This window comes from Numenius arquata, chromosome 1 (assembly GCF_964106895.1).
Source record: "Numenius arquata chromosome 1, bNumArq3.hap1.1, whole genome shotgun sequence".
Classification (NCBI taxonomy): domain Eukaryota; kingdom Metazoa; phylum Chordata; class Aves; order Charadriiformes; family Scolopacidae; genus Numenius; species Numenius arquata.
Genome location: NC_133576.1, coordinates 109,817,973 through 109,839,674, shown reverse-complemented (window position 1 = coordinate 109,839,674; position 21,702 = coordinate 109,817,973). Strand labels below are relative to the sequence as shown.

General features: G+C 38.8%; 1 protein-coding gene across 1 annotated transcript in view; it reads right to left on the bottom strand.

Moving 5' to 3' along the window:
• Positions 1 to 3,868: 3,868 nt before the first annotated feature.
• Positions 3,869 to 21,702, bottom strand: part of LRCH1 (leucine rich repeats and calponin homology domain containing 1) — a 130,772-nt gene continuing 112,938 nt past the window's right edge. The window contains exon 20 of the mRNA XM_074157733.1: positions 3,869 to 4,877. Within this exon, the coding sequence (XP_074013834.1) occupies positions 4,764 to 4,877 (114 nt within the window). The 3' untranslated portion in view covers positions 3,869 to 4,763. The remainder of the gene's footprint in view (positions 4,878 to 21,702) is intronic.

Sequence of the window (21,702 nt, the reverse complement as noted above, 5' to 3'; positions counted from 1 at the left end):
GTGAGAGGGACTTCCAGGTGCCTCACTTGGGAGCAGGAGCAGATTCAGGTAAGCATCCAAGTGGCTCTGGTGAGTCCACGAGAACTTGCTTGGGAAGCCAGTAACCTCAAGGCTTTGCAGAAACTGCCCTGAGAACTGCTCTTAGAAAACTGGTGCTAGAGGGCTGACAAGGCAGGGTTCCTCAGGCTGCCCTTGTCCACAGGCTACAAGTCCAGGACAGTGCAAACCCATGAGAACCATAGAATCATAGCATGGCTTGGTTTGGAAGGGACCTTAAAGATCATCGAGTTCCAACCCCCCTGCCATGGGCAGGGACACCTCCCACTACAGCAGGTTGCTCAAAGCCTCATCCAGCCTGGCCTTGAACACTTCCAGGGATGGGGCATCCGCAGTTTCTCTGGGCAGCCTGTTCCAGTGCCTCACCACCCTCACAGTAAAGAATTTCCTCCTGATACCTGATCTGAATCTCTCCTCTTCCAGTTTGAAGATTTGGGGTGCTTGAATCAGTTGTGCAGATGGCTACAGATACAGTGTCTCTGCACCGTCTTGACGGGAATTGTGAGGGGCTGTCAGATCTCTCCACTCTTGGCTGTGCTCAAACCTGGGCTGGACATGGCCCTTGGCTACCTGCTGTTAACAAAGTCTCCATCTCTGGAGACATTCAAAACCTGCCTGGACACATTCCTGTCCTGCCTGCTCTAGGCAGACCTGCTTTGGCCAGGGGCTTGGACTAGCTGATCTCCAGAGGTCCCTTCCAACCCCGTATCATTCCGTGAACCAGGCTCTGCTCTCGGTGAGGAGCAGCACCAGAGGACCACTGCAGGACTCCGCCTGCCTAAATTATGCTGATTCTAACGCAGCAATTAGTCTGTCCCGGCTTTATATCCAACAGCCACAAAGGCACTGGGCTTCCTTGGCAACCAAAAGCAGGATCTCCCCGGGAGATCACTGCAGAAAGATCCTCTCCTTCCAAAATCCACTACCAAAAGTGAACAAATACATCCATAAAATCACCTGGTTAAGGTAAAGAATTCATCAGAGAACTGAGAAAATAGCGGAATCTGTACTCGCACGACTTCAGAACCCACATGATGAAGAAAAGGTGCTGTGCTATGACTTAGAAGAAGTCCCTGCTACCCGTTTCTGCGGGGACAGGAGAAGGGCAAAGCAGCCTGGCACAGCCAGGCCCCAATGGCTCATCCCCAGGCCAGAAACTGTGGCTGCGTTATCAGCTGGATTCACTGGAATAAAGAAATCATCAGAATTTGTTTGCTAAACAAAAAGCCTGCAGAAGTGGGAAGAAATAAAGAGGATGAATCATACGGTGACGTGTGCAGGAGCAAAGTGAAGTTGGAGCTTCCCTTCTCTAGGAGCTGAGCCCACCGGGTCACCCCACCATGGAAGCAGAGGGCACTACATGACCAGCAGGAGATCTTAAGCTCCAGGAGCAGCAAATCTGCAGGAAGCTCATTTGCAGGAACCGACACCAAACCAGGGAACCCAACAGTTCCTGGCCAGATCCGATCCCTTGTTTAGCTCCAGCACCTCAATGTCTTTCTTGTGGTAGGGGGCCCAAAACTGGACACAGTACTCAAGGGTGGGGCCTCACCAGTGCCGAGTACAGGGGGGACGATCACCTCTCGGGTCCTACTCAGCACGCTGTTCCTGATACAGGCCAGGATGCCATTGGCCTTCTTGGCCACCTGGGCACACTTGCTGGCTCATGTTAAGCCGACAGTCTGAACTGCAGGACCTGGCACTTGACCTTGTTGACCCTCATCCCGTTGGCCTCGGCCCATCCATCCAGCCTGTCCAGATCCTTCTGCAAAGCCTTTCTACCCTCCAGCAGGTTGACACTCCCACCCAACTTGGTGTCACCTGCAAACTTACTGAGGGTGCACTCGATCCCCTCGTCCAGATCGTTGATAAAGATGTAGATCATCATCTTCTCCATCCCCAAACCCTCGCCCATCATCCCCAGCGTTAAGCTTTCCCAACACCATCTCTTTTACAGGAAACCGTCAGGCAGAGAGGGGTAGTCATTAAAGGGTTTACTACAAATAATATAGTTTAATTGTAACTACAGTAAAGATTTTTCTATATACATTATGTTCACTGCTGAGGGTATTATAGATTTGCCATGCATGTTTTATTGCACATATAAATAGTATACAAAGATTCATGAAGATTCTTCTTTTTAGGCGTACAGGTTAAGACTGCATTAAAAAAAAAAAAAGCTGTATTACAAAATATTTAGAGCTATTTATTTACAGCCAACGTCAAGCACGTACTGAAAAGACGCTATCAGGAGAAAACCAAAAAGTTTAATTATGAAAAAACAAGATTTGTCAAAATAATAATTACAAAGCTTCATGTTGCCATATATACATTGTAAAAAAATACTCAGGAAACCTGCATTTTATCCCTCAGGATGCAGAAATCAATATTCCTATTTTTATACTCGATCTTTGAATGCTTTTAAAATTTGATAAACTCTGACTCGAAAACTTACTTTCTTTACATTGCTCGTGCTTTTTTGACTAAACAGATATTTGTGCAGCTCTGTAAAATATTAAAATACATTTTAATTTAGTGTTAAAGTGCACAGTACATTTTCTAGGAAACAATACGCTAGCTGCCAATCCCAAATTACAATTTTAAGTCGATGTTCCCCTCTAGAAAATAAAAAACGCTTTTGGCTTTGGTTGAAGGAACCGGCTAATTCCGTGCATGCTCCGTGTCTCGTCGTCTGCGGGCCAGACAGCGTCTCGCTCGCCTGCTCCTAACGCGCCGCTGTCAGTAGGCACCAGCGCCCCGGCGGTGGGTGGTATTAAAAGGCATAGTCTGCATTCAAATACGGTATTTACCAGTTAAAAATAATAAAAATCGGCTATTGGAATAGCGGTGGGCTCAAAGGCAGTGTCTGTATGAATGCGCGTTGGAACTTCGCCGGGATACGTAGCAGTGACGAGTACGCGTCGTTCTTCCCAAAAAATCCTTGCCCAATAGTCCTTCTCCGCGTTCTCTCGCCTCAATGTTTCATCCTCCCACCACACTCTGCCTCTTATTTTTTTTTTGTGTGGTCGTGCATTTCCAACTACCTGCTTGCGCGGCCCCCTCCCAGCCAGCCTTTTGCACCACATGCGGCTTCTCCTCTCCCTCTTGCCCGATTCCCACCACCGCCTTCTCCTGGCAAAGAAACAAAAAATAAAAAAAAAATGGGACGGCCCAGGTATTGTGAGAATCGCTGCGCTGGAACTTCCGCATCTAAAGCGCGTGATGTTTTAATAATAAATTAGGCTTTTTTTTTTAAAAAAAAAAAAAACGCTCTTTGAAAAGCAAAGTAGTGATAAGAAAAAGCAGCTTATTTCCTATTGCTGAGGTGGGATGAGAGGTCTGATCCCGCAAACGTTCGCTACGGAACATTGTGCTTAATTGTGTGGGCAAGCGATGGCGGCTCTAAGGAGAAGCGCTGCACCCGGCAGGAGGATCAGGTCTTTTGAGACCGCCTTTGGCAATTTTAATAGCTTTTATCTCCTCTCCAAGGAATCGTTGAAGAAAACAATTAAAAAAAAATTTTTGGCTACCTGGTAAATCTGCTCGCTGCTGTCCTTGTGCTATTTTTTTTTCAATTTTATTTATTATTTGTTCTGTAGTGCTGTAGTCTTTAGAAGAAATCAAGTTACAGTGCAAAATTATCTTTCAAGACACACGATCCTAATGCACATCATTCGTTTCGTTGTGGCAAAAGTTAAATGTCTTGTGCATAGTAAAATAAGCAATCAAAAATATGTGTTCACATTTATTTTTCAAGTTTACGTCTTTCCTTTTTTTCTTTTTTCTTTTTTTTTTTTTTTTTTTTAAACATCTATATACAAATAAAATGGGTGTGCTCTCAGTTTCAGCCAATTTAGTCTATTGGGGGGGGGGGAGCAGAAAGTGCTACTGGAATGTTGGAAACTCAATGGAATGCAGATTCAATTTTTACCAATGTTCCACAAATTCAAGAAATAAAGAATGCCATTCCAGCTAGCTGTTCTTTTAATAAAAAGCACCTCTTTTGTTTGCTTTTTATCTTACATATTAGAAAATACAATTTACGGAGATCTAGACCTACTGCACACCAAGGAGAATAAAAAATAACTAAATATTTATATTAAAATAAAGTGTTTAACCACAAAAAAGCAGTAATAAAATACAGTTTCCTAATTTACACTTTGCATCCAAAGGATGAATAACAACTCACTAATAAATAATATTTATATAAATATTTTATGTCTGGATATTTTTTAAAAGGCAATAGCCCGAAGCAACTGCAGAAAGACCTAACACGACAGAAGTCTGATTTACTCTCCCCTCCTCCCCACCCCAAAAAAAAAAAAAAAAAAAAAAGATTACAATGATTAGTTTAGTTTAATAATAATAGGAAGGTATCTTGCTGCAAGACAGCTGGGTACTCCACACGGTTTTAAGTGGCAGAGAGGTGGCTGTTTTCGTTAATTACTGTACAAAGTGAGCTATAAAAGCAGCAAAGCGCCGGTTTGCTCTAGAAAAACCTGTCTCTGTAGTTTCCGCTTCGTCGTTCGACGCACACGAACGGTCTGAAAGACGATTTTAAAATCGGAAGGATACTCTTGGAGCACTGGGTTGTTGTTTTGTTGTGTGTGTGTTGTTTTTTTTTCTCAAAGCAGTTTGAAAAGACGGGCAGTATTTTGGTTCCTGGATGGCACAGTGGAGCTGGTAACAGCTGAGAGAGAGTAGGTTCATGTGAATAAAGCTTGTTTCACTGTGGTTACGTCTAGCAACGCTTGAACTGTTATGCTCACTTTTACCAAGCCCTTTTCTTCTAGGATGTGGTGTGGAAGGCAGAGCTTCTCCTAGAAGAAGACAAACAGAGGAGTAAAGATTAGGATGATTCAATACTCACTGCAAAACTTGGCTTTACACGAACGCAGCTGGAACACAAAGCCCAACAAGCAGGAACCGTTTCCTAATTTTAATTAAAGAACTTCCTGTGATTTTGACAGAAAGTCTCTGATTTTGTTCTCATTATACCTATGGATTAGTGAGAGATCTGTTAATATTCTGGGCCTCAGAAACCAACCTGTTCTGTGGTCGTTCCAGTACGTAAACACCTTAACTAAGAACGAGGGCCAGCAAGCTGATGCTGAGCTTTCACCTCCAAAGTGAGATAACGTGGCGTTTGCCCGTTATTACGTACGAGTTTGGGGACAGAAGGCTGGTTTCAGCAGTCAAAAAAAGTTCTACCACTGAGCTCTAGACAGGTAGGTCTTGGTCCCGGGATACGCACCTTGGAAGCCACCCATTAGCATTTAGAGGAAAGAGTGCGTGTTATGTTGTGCATTCGATGGGCGAAGTGTTTCATTCTGAGTAATCAGCAGCTTATTTTGAAATATCCAGGAATCAACTTTATTCACCATAAGGACACGGCAGTCGTGGCCAGGATGACACCTACTAGGCTGTCCCCAGAGGCTGTTACACCACCAGAAATCAGTCAAACAAGAAATACTGAATCTACTACAGGTAACAAGGAACCACCCCCCCACCAGTGAATAACGAAAGCCTTGGTTAGAGGGGTAGCCTTGTGTCATGATTTGCTCTCTCTTTAAAAATGTTTTTTTCTTAATGTAACTGGGTGTTCCTGTTAATGAAATCCGTGACATTATGAAACCAGGCAGCAGGTTTATCATAAATCAATGGGAAGGTTAGACTACGTCACATAAACCATAATTACAACTGTGAGACTCATTGCCACAACATGGAAGCCAAAAGCGTAAGTGGGATGACAAAAATATACAGATAGAAAAAACCCCAAACAACGCTATTAAACACAAACACATGGATACAGTGTCTGGCTCATGAAGTCCTTTAAACTGACTGCTTAAAGTTTGAAAAGGCACCACCTATGTGATCTAACCTTCTGCTCTTTCCCTACCCATCCGTACATGACCATCAGCAGACAGGGGATACTGATTTTTTTTATTTTTTTTTTTTAAAGAAAGGGTTATTTTGTTATTCTCAGTATTGAATCTCTCGGCTGTTCAATAAACTTCTAGCTTCTAAAATTACTGATGCATTTGAGATTATATTTTAATTAATTGCTTGTCTTCCACTGAATATTCTTCTTGCTTCTGTAATGTCAACTAAGGGTCTCTCATTTTAACTTTATGAAATCCATGGTCCTTTGTCACATTTCCTCATATTCACGCTGATTATATCTCCAGTTTAAACACCACTCCAGTAAACACTATGCTGATTATCTCCAGTTTAAAGATCTCTTCAACCTCTCTTCTCATGGTACATTTTGTTCAGCCCTAGTCCCTTCCCTGACCCCTGTGAACCCTTAAAACTAAATATAATATTCAGGATGATGGAACTGGATCTGGTAAATACAAGAACAATTAATGCAATTTCTATCGTGTTATGCACCTCTGTTTAATTGCTTTCATCTGCTTCCACAGTCGTCCAGTCTTTGCTTGGGAAATCTCCTCCAGTGTGGCCACAGCTCAAGCAGATACTGTCAGTCTTAAACAGCTTCTGATGTTTTATGACTTTCTTTTCTTAATGAGTATTTCCTTTATCCACAGTCAAGAGTTAGCTTGCTTAAATTTTTTGTGAAGCTCCTCACACCCCACACTCCAGCCTCAATGAGAGAAAAACTACAAAACTTACCTATTATTAACTACTGAACCTAAAAAGTGAGAGCCAAACTTTAGTCACAATTATAGCACCCGATACTGATAACTGTAATTTATCTATATTTTATGTTTACATTTTATATTTACTATCTAAGCTGGTTTAATATTTGTTATTTTACATTTAAAAGATTCTTTTAAACTGAATTTGGAATTATACTTTTTTTAAGGCTCGTGGTTATAGCCCAGAACACCACACAAATACTGTGGATTCCTTCAGCACATACAGAAGCAATTTCAGACACATCATTTTCAAGGAGCTCGGCTGAGCAGGCCTGCAATAGGTGGACAACACACATTTCTCCACAGGGAAGACACTGCAATATTCTGGCGATCTGCTAACACTGGGTTTCCACTTCCATTGAGTTTGTGGATTCTGACTCCCATTTGTCCAAAGAGCTGCAGCAACTGCCTCCCCTTCCTGCCCCCTGCCGTGCCCCTTCCCCGCTGGAGCTCTTTGCCCAGTCAGCACAAAGGAATATCCCCATCTTGCAGCCATTCCAGTTCATCACCCAGGTTTCCATTCGAAACCTACCCTAAATTGGTCATTTAAATTAAGACACTGGGTTCCGCAGTTCATTCTTGTCTGTTCTTCTGACTGAGATACTGACCTGCAAGCCGTTAAGAGACTGTTCTCCCCAATTTTTATTCCTCTGGATAAAAGTGCCTTTTCCAGATAAATGTATAAATATATTTTAGGATGCAAACTCCTGAACTGACACCTGATTAGCAGCAGAGTAGCTACAAAAGAAGGTAGAGATAGTCATAGCAAAAAAAAAAAAGGGGGGGGGAACCCTAACACCGAAATAATTTCTACCTAAAATTGGATGATTTTTACAAAAAAAATTTGCCATCTCATGTTTTGGAACACGGTTCATATAGAAATCTACAATACTCTGATTCCAATAATTTTCAAAAACATATATTCATCTTATTTATTGAGAATGCAAATCAGACATCCAAAGTGAAATGCTACTTCTACAGTCGACTTTGCCCCAGTGCCCTTGCACAGCAGGCTCTTGTTTCACAGATTTGGTGGCCCACAATGTGCCAGTATTTCATTAGTCTTCCATGCTAAATAAATGGCATTAAATAATAGTGCTTGCTGAATCCAATACCTAAAAACTACGCAATTAATGCTACAAGGCTGAAGAGCAGGTATTGAATCCAAAAACCCAGCCTCAAAACAGCCCACCTTGCTAGATATTTATGTTTGAGAATATTCTAAAGTTTTCTATTTAAGCCAAATTTGCTGAAAAAGCCACAGCTAAGGATCATTCCTTTAGAAAAAACTTAAATTCTAAACTCACCATTTTTGTGTCACTTTATAGTACTCAAGAACTATTCTGTCACGCTTCCTTGCTAGGAATTTTGCAATTGTTTATAACCACATTTTCACTAAAAGCATGAAGGATTGCAAGCCCCATTTCATATAAAACCCCATCCAATATAATTTTTCTTCTTTTCAAGAGAATGCATTATCTAATTCTCTTAAACATAGTAATCCAGTTTGTATAAAACAACCTCTCCCTCCCCTTGCTGTATTTACAATATATATACTTTAATAAGGAAAGCTATTTAAGGAGGTCTATAAAAAGTAGGACTGTACAACTGTGTTCTAGGAGTGAGAAGTTTCACAGAATGGTATTTTTCCTATATTATACATCACTCTTTATTAGTTCTTGAAACATATAAAATTGACAGCCTTCTCTTATTAAACAGAAGGTGGAACTTGGTTAATATTTTATAATTCTTCCGTTAAACATGCGGCTACGATGAACTTTCCAAAACTGCCAATGAGACCTACGCCATCTCCTAAAAATGACAAACTTCATCTTAATGTGTCACGAATTAATTCTCTTATCTAAGCCCTAATCACTATTTTCAAAGCTTTGGAAATGGCTTTCATCAACCCTGCCTCACATGCTTTTCAAATCACATCTTTAGAGTAGTGCATTTAACTCTTCTCAGAAAATAAGAAAAATCAAATCCCGCCAAGGATGGAACCCAGAGCACACCGACAATCAACTCAGCTTTCTGCAAAGCAACAGTTGCCTTGGCCAAGATCCCAGGCGTCTCAGCTGCTGTCCCTGCAGCACAGTCCATTCTCTGTGTTCTGCCTCACTCTCTAACCCACTACACAGCTCTACCTGGGAACAACTGACAGCGGACCTGTGAAGCTGCAAACCATCAAGATTTCAACACTTTCCTTAAATCCTGGCATTTTGAGACAATGTGCCTGACCAACCAAGAGAAGAACTCACCCATGACTCTGAGAAGACTCAACCTCACCCGCTTCTCCCCACCTTTGATAAGATTTCTGACCCTTTTACGTTAGCATCCAACCCATAACACTTCAATATAGTAGTATGAATCGCCTCTCTAAAAATACCCCTGTTGAAACCATCACTGAAAAAAACCCAGACGGCCAGAAGAACCGGCTACTAATTCTCAAGACCAGTCTAAAAATCTTTAAAAACAATTGTGGCAGGAAGGGCTGCCACTCCACTCATAGCAGAGTGAATATCTCTCGTCTTGTCTGCTATAAAAATGAAGATCTACATTTTTAATGTAATTTTTCTCCCTGAGAACACAGAGGGATTTGATTATTTGTTGCAAGCAAACCATTTCCTACAGACACATAGCCATTTGGAATGGATAAAGATGTTTCCAAACTCCTCACAAAGCAAAAGAACAAACTCCTTTTGATGGGAAAAATCAAAAAAAGCACAAACAGGAGGCAGCAGCCAAGAGGCTGAGTCCCAAAGCGACACAAAAAGACAGTACCAGAGGTGTACCCACAAGCGTACACACGTGCATGTGCTCGCCAGAGCGAGTTTCTAATCCTGGAACAAAACGTCTGATTCAGCCGGTATAAAAGAAAACAGGAATACGCAAGGACACTAATCCCACAAGGAGGATACGTGACACGCTACACAGACACATCTATTTCCTTTGACGTCAGATGCCTTCAAAGTCAAGATAACTGGTTGAATTGGTTTATGCTGGGGCAAACAGCTTGACAATTCACATGCAGTAATTCATTATCAAAAAGTAATTGTTGCCAGGGCATCACATGGGCAAGTAGCGAAATGACCACATCATGACATCAGGAGCCAACTACACCCATCCCTGGAAGCTGCCCCATCCCTGGAAGTGTTTAAGGCCAGGCTGGATGGGGCTTTGAGCAACCTGCTGTAGTGGGAGGTGTCCCTGCCCATGGCAGGGGGGTTGGAGTTAGATGTATTTTAAGGTCCCTTCCAACTCAAACCATTCTATGATTCTATGAACTACACTTGTTAGCAAAAATACAGAGAAATGGAATTCTACAATTTGGCCAGAGCCTTTCTCTTTCTTCCTTGTATTTGTAGAATGTGAGATTTCAGATCTACAGGGAGGGAAAAATATTCAGAAGACAATGAAATACTGGAATGTGTAGTTTCTCAAAGTACAAATTAAAAAAAAATATGTGTATGTAATGCCCATCATTTAAGTTTTGGAGCCAACTACTCTGAAATGGGAAGTCACTAAAGGAAGTATCAGGGCCTTACATTAAAGCAAACATGTCAAATATATAAAATATTGACATTTTGTTAGGTCAGGGCCAACCTTTCTTTCTAACGAGCTGAAAAAACTATAGCAAACATTTACTTTTTCATATATATATATATATATAAGGCAATTTGAAATTACATCTTTTTATATATATTTTCCTTATCCACTATTACTGATCATGTCTGTATGTGTCCAAATGTCTGGAAGTTACCATCTGAAGTATAAAAGAAAAGAGCAGATCAAAAAGCACAGGAATTCAGGCTGTAAGTATATTTTGTAATTTTTTTTCTTTTAATTTACAAGGAAAGATTAGTCTGTTTTGCGAAGTACACACTTATGAACAGACTTGATAAAGCCAAAAAAACCCTACCCTAGTAACTCAATACTGCAGCTGCAATTCTGCATTTGGAATTATAGCCAGTTAGATATCTAAATATGTGCATCTTCTGAATATGCAATAAATTGCAAATTTTTACAGCACTGTATTTGCAGATGGTGGGCTTTGGAGCCCTTTACAGCTACTGGCCTTGAGCCATAACATTTTAAAAGCAGACCATATATTTCGCCAAAACACCTCACAGTTTCATTCTAACACGCTATAGAAAACAGTGACCTGAAATTGGAGGGAACAGACAACTTAATGAAGACAGACACACATTGAACAGTAAGAGAAAAAGTATACTTACACTTGAAACATCAACTATACCATAACCTTATACATTGAATTCTGAGAGATAAAGTGAAGGAATGAGAGTGTTTTGTATCAAAGTAGAATGGGTCATTACCTTAAAGTATTGTTATACTGCTTTTTCCGCATACGGCAGCTAGAAATGAAGGAAATGGCAATAATCCACAAAACCTGCTCTACCATTTTTTCTAAACCTGCATATATGACTGCTTTCATTATTTTATAACAGGAGTAAAACGCCAATACTTCTTTTTGTGAAAAACAATTATGAAGCAATAATTTGGAAACTCATTAATGTCTATAGAGCAGAAAACTGGACTGAATATTTGCTCAGGTCTAATTCAATCCTCATTCAAAATAAGTGCAGCCTTTCAGAGAACTTATTAGGAACACAATGGGATCCATACACAGCTTTCAGTTGTAAAAGTTTGCTAATACACATTTGAAGAAAGAGGCATTTGAAGGACTACTACACTGCATTATTCTGCACTTGAAAATATTTATCTGTTTTCTGTCATAAGGAAAAAGAAACCAAATCCTCACATCAAAATGCCCCTTGTAATCCAGTGCAAACACATTTTACCTGCGTGCATATTAGATTAATTAATCACAGTTTGTATTTATTGCTTTACTGCAGTAGGGATGACAGGACCTCCACAGTACAGATTGGGGTAGACGTATGAAGAAATCACAGTTTGAAAATCTCTGATGACTGTTGCAATGGAAAAAACTGAATGGGAAAATAAATGGTGGAGCAAATATAACGTTATCAATGCATATGTGGGTGAACTACAGCACACGTGGCTTTTAAATCCAAGGTCATCAAATTAATCACTAGCGGTGAGCAGTAAGTACCAACTGTATATAACTGAACATCTCAATATTGAGATCTCCTCAGAGGTGAAGAAACACCAGTGAGTTGAACTGTTGGTTTCCCAACTACTAAAGACCCAGGAACAGTAGCACAGAAACAGGACTCTGAATTTAGCAAAGAGCCTGCTAAAGTAGATTAATGAGCTACATATATGTTATAGTTTCCACCTGCCCATTTAGTGGGAGAATTACTGGCATCAGGGATGGGTAGATGTGTATTTTTCACGCTTGCATTAAGTTTGAAATACATTTTGATAAACGTTACTACATTCACACTTAGAGAAATGTAAAGATACATTTTATTATTCCTTTCCCTGTAAAATTCATGTATATCTGGAAGTGCTATTAATAACCCGAAAAAATACAAAATGGGATAAGCTTCATGCATGGCAGTAAGGCTGTGCTTGTCATGAAGCAAGGATGTTCATCTTTCACAGTCTGGTTCAAGATGGCTTCAACTCCCTAACTACAAGAAAGTGTCTGCAATGTTCCATTTTAAGTTGAGAACAGTGAGAAAATGTACGGTAATTAACTAAATGACAACTCTGCATGGTAGGCATACATAAAGTTAAAACTTTGGACAAGTTAAGAGAGTTACGTATCATTATAACTGGGATATGTTCAGTTGGTCTGCATCGGCACAACAGTAGTTCAGTTTCTAACTCAGTGCCTAGTCTGATAAAACGTTTAAAAACACTGAAGACATGAACTTCCATTTCTGCACGCCAGAAATGCAAAACATGCTGCTCTACTACTTCTCTTACCTCCGTCCCAAAGCGATTGGATACAGTGGATAATCAGACATAATATTAGACAAGGAGATGGATGTGTACTATAGCATGGTAGCAACAACTTTCACCAACTTTCTAATTTCAAAAAATGTTAAAATATACTCATACATGCAGACCAGTACTATATGAGGAGCGCACAACACAAAGCATTGACAGGAGACCTCTTCACCACTTACAGGAGCAAAAATAAAATCCCAGCCCTAGAGAAGACGTCACTTTTGTCTCAAATACCAACACTGGATTACAAAGAATCATACAATTAATAGATTCTGAACTGAATCAAGCTTTATGCCACTTTCTCAGCTTCACTAGAAGAGCAACAGCGTTAAAACAAGACAACCAAGATCAAGACAAAGATCTGCTGGAAGTGGAAGCTTAAATGTCAAGCTCCAACCCTGAGTAAGCAAGTGTCCAGTGTTGGCATCACAAAAATTAGGCACACAGTTAAGAGACAGGTCTCTGCAGGATGAGGCCACAAGACTATAGCTATGCACCCAAATAACCAGTACATTCTCCTCAAGTACCGAGAACCTAGAAGCACCCAGTGAACTCATGCCTGGTCACAAAAGACACTCTTTACAATAGAGTTGTTGTATGCATACAACGGAAGCTGCTAGACACTAAAACCTCTAAAAAACTGGATTTATCCATCGTCTGAAATTAATTTTTCCATCTTAAAATACATATCTAATTATATACTTCATCCTTGTTATATATGTATGTATTTAAGCCATGGAAACCAGGAATAGAACTGAAGTTCTATTTAGAAGTTCTATTTAGAAGTTTAGTTCTATTTAGAAGTTCTTTAATAAAATTTTACAAGTATCTATGGAACGGGGATATTTATAGTATAACACTAAATCATAACCATATGGCCAAAATAATCAGTAATGTACAAGTCCTTATGCTAGTTATCCCCTAAAAGTCTATAGGTAATTTTTTATACACTAGGAATGAACATATTTATTTCACAGCCCCAAAACTGAGGTCCTTTGGTTAGCCGGCCTGAGACTGAATTACAAATTTAGTCAACAGCATCTAGGCCAATATTGCAACGTCCATATAGGCTTATATTCAAGGTTTTACATTTTTCAATGAATTTTCACTTGTACATTTCATGTTGATATGGGGTAAACAAACAAACAAAATTATCTTATTCACGTTTTACAACAGATGAACAGATCACAGAACTGGAAGGAAACTGGAGGTCATCAGTCCGGCGCACTGACCACGGGCAGTGTTCAAACATACCAAAACACCTCCTGGCTAATGTTTGTCTGACCTATTCTGTACAACCTCATAGGATGGAAACTCTAGAATCTTCCTAGAGGATCTCTTTTACCTAGCTACATTGTCTTTGTTACAGTTGTTACACAAACACACACACGACCTGCATTTTCACAGGTGATGAAACAGAGACAAGATAGTGACACGACTCGCTTGAGGTCACACATAAGAATAGCAACAGCTTATTCTCAGACTGTCTTATTGTATCACACTGTACTCCACCATCTTCATCCTGAAACATTCTAAAGTCACCGGCATATTATGGGTTACTCATACCCACTACTAATTTATAGTCACATGTAGGTTGTAACATAGCCAGTGTTTAAAAGCACTTCAATGCTGCTTTGGGTGACAGAAGAAAAAGCTTATTCTATGGAATCTGGAGGAAAACAAAATCTAAGCAGGAAAACATTAACTACTCCAGTACGGAATTTAATCAGAACGGTAGAGATGACCAACAGTCTTTAAAGTTACAGTACTCTTATTGATCTAAAAGATTAAAAAAATAACAGTAATTTGAAAGTTAGTTCTGTAAGTGCTCTCAACACAAGTGTGTTGAGACAATTGGCACCAACTCAGAAAATACTATCATCTGTTGAAGTGCCACCTCAGTTGCTTCAATATCTGCAGGATTCTTGAATTCTCACAAAAAGGCTCCGTTCTGTTTAGTTTGTGATACACGTCCAGCCTACACCCAAAAGTGGGGTAAGAGTAGCTTCACTGGTTTAACACATTTAGTGTGTAGTGTAGGCAACATAAAAGAAAACACCCTATAAATAAAGAGGCACGTAAGTTCTTATACTAGAACTGGAGGGGGGAGAAGAGATGGGACTCGTCTTCAAGATGTTACTCCCCCTCTCCCCTATTGCAAGAGATTAATAAAGATATTACAAGGAAGGGAAGCGAGGGAAAGGGAGAAGTTTGTAAGACAAAGGAAGGAAATAAGTACCTGTAATTTGTCAGAGACAAAGCAGAAAGTTTGTGTGCACATGCGAACAGGTTATGCTGTTAGCACATTCCAGTGATAAGTTATATACATCAAGACTATAAAAAGTATGTGGAAAAGACAAAAGCCTATTAGATCCCAGGAGCGAAAGGTAGAAGTTGATTGTGGGGTTTTCTCCCCGAGGGCGAGCAGAGAGTCAACAGTCTTTCGAATGTGACGAATATCCGACTGCAGGATGTCATACGGAGAGCAGAGGTCAGCCTATCCCGAAGGGCAGCCATTAGAACAGAAAAAAACAGTGCATAAAATTAAAAATACAAAAATAGAAATATATTGATAAATAAATTATCACAATATTCTAGCATAAACATGTAGGAATAGTTTCTTGCTAATATTGCCTTAGTCACTAGACACCCCAGCTTTATTTCCTCTAAATATTGAAGCTATCTTATAATATCAAAATATTAAGATAGACGAGCTCAGGCCTTCAAATCCTTCCAAAATTATGCTCGGATTCACAAGGGTGAGGATGTGCATGTGACCCACTTATTCCAATGAGATCTGCACACCTCTGTCCATCTGGGCCTTATTCAAATGCTTAAATGGAACCAGTTTTAAAAAAATCTAACTTATACAATAGCAAACAGTGGGTTAGAAAGCTGTTAAAAGCACAAGCAACAGCAATATGAAGCTTCAAGAATGAGTACTTAAAGAAATTGTTACAAGTATTCAAAATTCTCTAACATAATAAATAATCTAAAACTTGGTATTCAAATATCATCTTAAATGACACCCTGGGATTGAAATGGAAAAAGTCGATATAGCACTATCTATACTTAACTTTAATAAAGCTTCTAAATGGAAGAATTTGACACTAAATTCCTTCGGTAGCATTTTAAAAGTTATTAGCACGTTAGCTTCCCAAACTTTTTTTGGAAAGTATCAGTAACTTCATATAGCAATCCACTCTAGACTAGCTATACAAAATGAAGTATAATAGATAATAACAATAATATCAGTACTCATACACAATATTTAACATTAAAATAAAACCCAGCAACAACTAGTACTTTTAAAACTCGAAGATATACCATTTTACACTGCAAATGAGGCCTTACTATCGGCAAAAATGGTAAATATTAATGAAATAAAATTACATAAAGTAGAAAAGAGATCCCCAGTTTCAGAGGAACACTGTTTTTTTAGTAGTTTTTCAGTTTCACTTGCTTAATGAGCTGACAGCACACCCAATAAATGAAGACATGGAAGTTCAGATGTCTGTTTTCTGTGAGTGCAAAGGTTCAGCGTCTAGTCGGCAATAAATTAAACTTCAAAATATTTAAAAGGCCCTTCTATCCTGAAAAGTGACCAGTGAAACTGAAAGTTAGAACTGTCATTCATACACAAAGAAGAAAGTGACACTTCTTTTTTCTTTTTTGCTTGCCATGCCTGGTTCTAGCTTTAGCAGGAGTTAAAAGCTGCAAAATTTTAATTTTGTTACTTAGGCCAGCAGATACATAGAGGGGGGGGAAAAGACTCTGCCTCGCAACAACACTGCCATTTTTACAGTCATTTTTCAGAATTTTTTCAACTCAAAATTCTAGCGCGATAATAAACTTCAATGTAATTGTATCTGGCTTTTTCTAAAGGATGAAAACCCATAGAAAGAACAAAACATGCTGATTTGTTTAAAAATGGGATAGGAGTAGTACTGCATTCAAGAACATCTACATCCACAAGCGGCTTACAGAGAATCTAATTTTAGGGCAAAGAAACTTCTCACAACCATCAACTATGTAATATATTCCACTTTTACCAATGACACCAATAAACCCAGCAAATGCTGGATTAATTTTAAAATAGCATACGAGACTGAGTTCCTACTTGTTGCAAATATATCCCAAACCCAAATATCTAAGATACATTGAACTTCAAACTTATGTAAAAAATTTGATAGAACTTTAAAACAAGGACTTGTTAAAAAAAAAAATTGTCCAAAAAAAGCTCCCAACAGTCCATACTGCAGTCAAATGGAGAAGGAAGCAATTTCAGAGTTAGAGAATGAGAGCTGGTAATAGGTTGAATTTTGACAGAGACTGAGGAAGTTGCTATCCAGAGATTAAGTTCCTAAGCAGTACACAGGAGAAGCCAAAGCGTACAAGAACAGCCAACACATGCAGAAGAAACTTCCTGTGGGAACCACCATGCTCCGCTTTATTGAAATTCAGTGAAACCTGAGAAATTTCTGATCATTTTGGCTTATTTTTGGGTGTTCTCTGACAATGGATAATTTGGTGTTACATTCACACCTTATTAAGTAAAATGTTTATATTGTAAGTATTTTAAACTTTTGTAATGTAACTCTAGATTAAAGAAAAAATACAGCTTTTCAGTAACGGTGAACGTATTTCCACTTAAGTTACCAGAATTTTACAGAAGCTGTGAAATGAAAATACCAAACTAAAACGTGACATCATGAAATAGTGAAAAATTACAGGACCCCCACCCAAAGTCTCAAAGACAACCAACCACCCAACCATCCACCCATCCATCACAAGCACTGCCCTTCTCATTTAGGAGTCTGAAACTATTAACTAGTAAGAACTAAAGAGATACATATACTTAAAGCATTCAATTCATGGACTGATTTGTTATATCTACGAAGCGACAGGATTAAATCATATAGCTGCCATAATCATGCACGCAGAATATAGACGGTAAGACAGAAGCGGAACGAGAAAAGCATAACCAGCTGTTTGTGTGCACAAACCACCCTCGTTCGACAGGCTCCTGCAGGGACTGTGAGAACAGACAGCATTTCACAACCAACCTCCTCAAATTTTGACCCTGGCAAAAGAAAGTCAAGGGCAAGTTTGCAGAAATGCATTAAAGAATGCAGTCTGTAGTGCATATGCACTATGCTCAAAACACAAATGAAAGGAACTTCAAAATTATGCTTTCAGTACTCTTAATTGCCAGCATATTGAACCACTTAACTCCATACTGTAGGCCAAATAGTGTCCATTACTGAGCACAGAGCAAAAGGGAGGAGAAAGGAGTCATACCTGATAAAAACTTACTGCAACTTCATGGTTGTCTCAGGATGAAACTATGGAGAAGTAACTGATTACGTGAACTGATCAGAAAACAAGTGTAAGTGGCAATGAAAATACACCTTCCATTAAAGTGAGAAACATGATTACCAGTTGAACAACTAATAGGTGGAGAGAAGATCAAGAGCTTGACATTCTCTGCTTGGTTGCTTCTTTTACTTTTACAGGTTTAGCACACAAAAGCCTCCTGCTTTTTTCCTGTTTTACTTAATTAGCAATTCCTACACTAACACAGATCATACTGATTTTTAGAATAATTCTGGCTGATCTTGCAATGTAGTAGAAATAGTTTTCAGAGGAGGCGGCGAGATGCAGTAACAGCTTCCGTTTTCAGGACTCGAAAGTCACAGGAAGGGGCACAGCTAAGCCTTTTGTAATCTGAGCCTTCATATCATGATTTGAGATCAAAAAAGCCGTTTCTTACCATCACTCCTTTCTGCTCAGTATGTGTACACCAAGTACCTGACTGAAAATTAGAGACATACCAGAAGTCTCTCATTCCCACCTTATAAATAACTTGTACCACTGAACCCTGCTGCACCCCTACTGACGTGCTGGGACACTGAACCTCCATAAACCTGCCGTAACAACTGCCTGTGAAAGGTTTACTTTTATCACTCCCTTTTATCAGTAGAAATTACCATTCTAGTATTAATCATGATAACTTCAGGCCTACCTTTTTTCAAGCTATATGAAGATTGACAAGGTGTATATCTGTGTGTGTGGGGAAAGTTATTTCTTTCCTTTTTTTAAAAATAACTCTATTTTATTTCTCTGACCTGAAGAGGCCCCATAAAGGGCCAAAAGATGCTTAAGTGTCTAAACTGTTAAGATATTATATTAGTGTAAGTTGCAGATTATAAAAACTATTTTGTGTCTTTGTAAAAAGACAACTTCTGCATTTTGGCTCACAAACATTGAAAATACTTTGCTGAATTTCATTTTTGACAAAATGCTTAGAAGGTTCTACTTCTGATATGCCATATTTGTTCATAATTGAGAACTAAGAAGTGCAGACTAAAACTTTTGCCTTTCACATAACACATTGCATTTGGTTTACTTTGTTCTGGTCTAAATCTCATTTACGACGAAGTACCATTCGGCCCACCACAAATCAGTTATTTGTTTTTCCTTTTCACGGGAATATTTGTTAACATTACTGAAAGTGCATAAGAAAAAAATGCTTTGTAATATGGATTACAAGGGTAACAATTACCAAGACTAAATATCAGTTAAGTTATTGATTTGCAGGTTAAAATGGGAAAGTCTAATTCTTTGCTGCTAGTATGAATACTGATTCACGTGGTAACGGACAAATTGAAGAAATGTATGTGAATATTTTTGTCTTTACTTACATATGTCGTTACTGGTTTCATGAAAGAGCAGTTGAAATCAAAATACTTCCATAACTTTACATACATACTCATGTGATAATAAATCAGACTCTCCTGATCATTTTTAACACCTCTGGGATGAGATGCCACTAAGAAGAGTAAAACTGCATTAGAACTGGTACACTTGACATTTTGGAGGCCACGCTTAAACACAAAGGGAAATAAATAAAAAAAATTGCTTTATTTTTTTAAACCCAAAAAGGGAGAAAGGGTGGGTGCAATATAGGTGGACAAGCATTATAGGTGGTGTCAGTAGTGGCTTCATATGACATTAACAATCTACGCCAGTGAGTGGCACCATTGAGTTAATGCATATCATTCTAAAAAATGCAGTAGGACAGGCACCCCTGCTTATCACACATCTACTGCCACTTGCTTATTCAACCTGTACCAACCAAAAATTAAGAGTGTTTGTCATTCTAGGCAATTTGACAGCTTTTAGTTAACAGTGCAAAATAAAGTCTTCTTTTGTACTTTTCTAGGTGACAGAGATTTTACCTTTTCTGTCATATATCTCCTGAGGGACATAGCAAAGACATTTTCTGAATCTTCAGGCTTTCAGATGCTTACCTGCCACCATCCCTGTCTCACACCGAACAAAAATTTTAATTTATTTTTTTTCAGACAGAACATCATTTACAAACATCTCTGATACCCTGGAATAAACTTTTCTACAGGAAAAGTTAGTGGCAAAACTGGCCACAAGTTGCGTGTCCGACAATCCTCACACTTTCAATAGCCTCCCAGTGCAATAAAAGCCTTGCTATTTATTTAAAGGTCAGAACCATATGCTTAAAACATCCCTTTTGCTTATGATCCAACACATGCCTTCTGCATATGATCAGGAGCATCATATGGCCGTTAACAGAGAGTGATTTCAACATGGCACCTATTGTACTGAAATTCTCATCCAGCAGGTAACGGCTTTCTGACTCCAGCTGGCACACAATTCCAGAATCATCTACGCACAAGGTCATTCTAAAGAGCTGCTCATGTTCCTGAATTTCGTATTTGCGATTCTTTGGTGAAGACACCAACTCCTGATGCTCATTCGGACACATTTGGATACAGATACCAACTGCATTTTTCTAGACCTGCATAAAGTTTCCCAGGATCATTCTGAGGAAAGCGATTTTGACCCAAGAACCAAATGCTGAAAGCCACAGAAGTAAGAGACACTGCACATCAGCACAACACAGTCATTACTCAGCTATTTTCTTGTTTTCATTTTACATAATTTGACAGGATATTATTCTAAACCCATGGAGTTCAGGGAATAGCACGTATTCTATTCCATAAATAACTGAAAAGAAACCAACAGGAACTATGACAATTTAAAATTCTTTAAAAAAGCTATGCAGCAGAATTTGAAGTTAATTCTCGGGAACTGGACAAGGATGTAAGTATCACAGAAAAGTCTAATACCTGTGGGTATTGGGATCCATAAGCGGAACCTATCACTTTCCCATAAGATGCTTGTTTTGAAAAAAGGAAATAATTCACTGCATTCCTTCTACTGTTTTGTCCAGTGTTAGTTAGGTCATGTACAACTCATCAACCTGAAGCAGCATTAAACACACCATCTGTAGTTCTTTAAAAACTTTAGCAGTTGACTGTCAAACTTGCTATCATACAACTTTGTAATCTTAATATACGTCCCTCCAACATGCAGCAAAGTTCTATCACAGTGGTGAATTTTCACAACATATAGCAAATATATACATTTGCAAAATACCAACAGCTAACCAAAAAGAATACCCCTCAGAGTACTTAAAATTTATCATAACTTTACAATTCCAAGTCATTCATTTAACGTTTAAGTGAATGAGATTTTCCCCGCAGGAGAAGATAACACTTATCTAGGTTCATAAGGATGGTTAGTTTATAAATCAGATTGGTAAGACCTGGCCCTGTGCTTAACATTCTATACTCTAATGTGGTTAAGGCACATATACTCTAACAAAATCATAAAATTTAAAAAAAAAAAACTAAAAAAAATCTACACTAATTTCAATGGAAGTATTAAAGAATAAATATAATAATAATAAATATATAAAAACGTCTATTCATAGAAATCAAAAAGGTATTTTTCCAGAAAGCTTACTTACAGAAATACAAAATTAAAAAAAATACTCAAGAGCAAAGACTTAGCTTACCCATCTGTAATATGGCACTGCAAGGGTCTTTGTAACTTTTCTGTTTTATTTCCATTTCTGAAAGATCTCTTGACAACAGTGAAAGCAGCTCGTGACCTTTCCTTTCCCGACAGGCCATATCCAGATAAACCTGACTTGTATTCTAATTCACTGAATAATTTATGATGCATCAGAAGACAATGA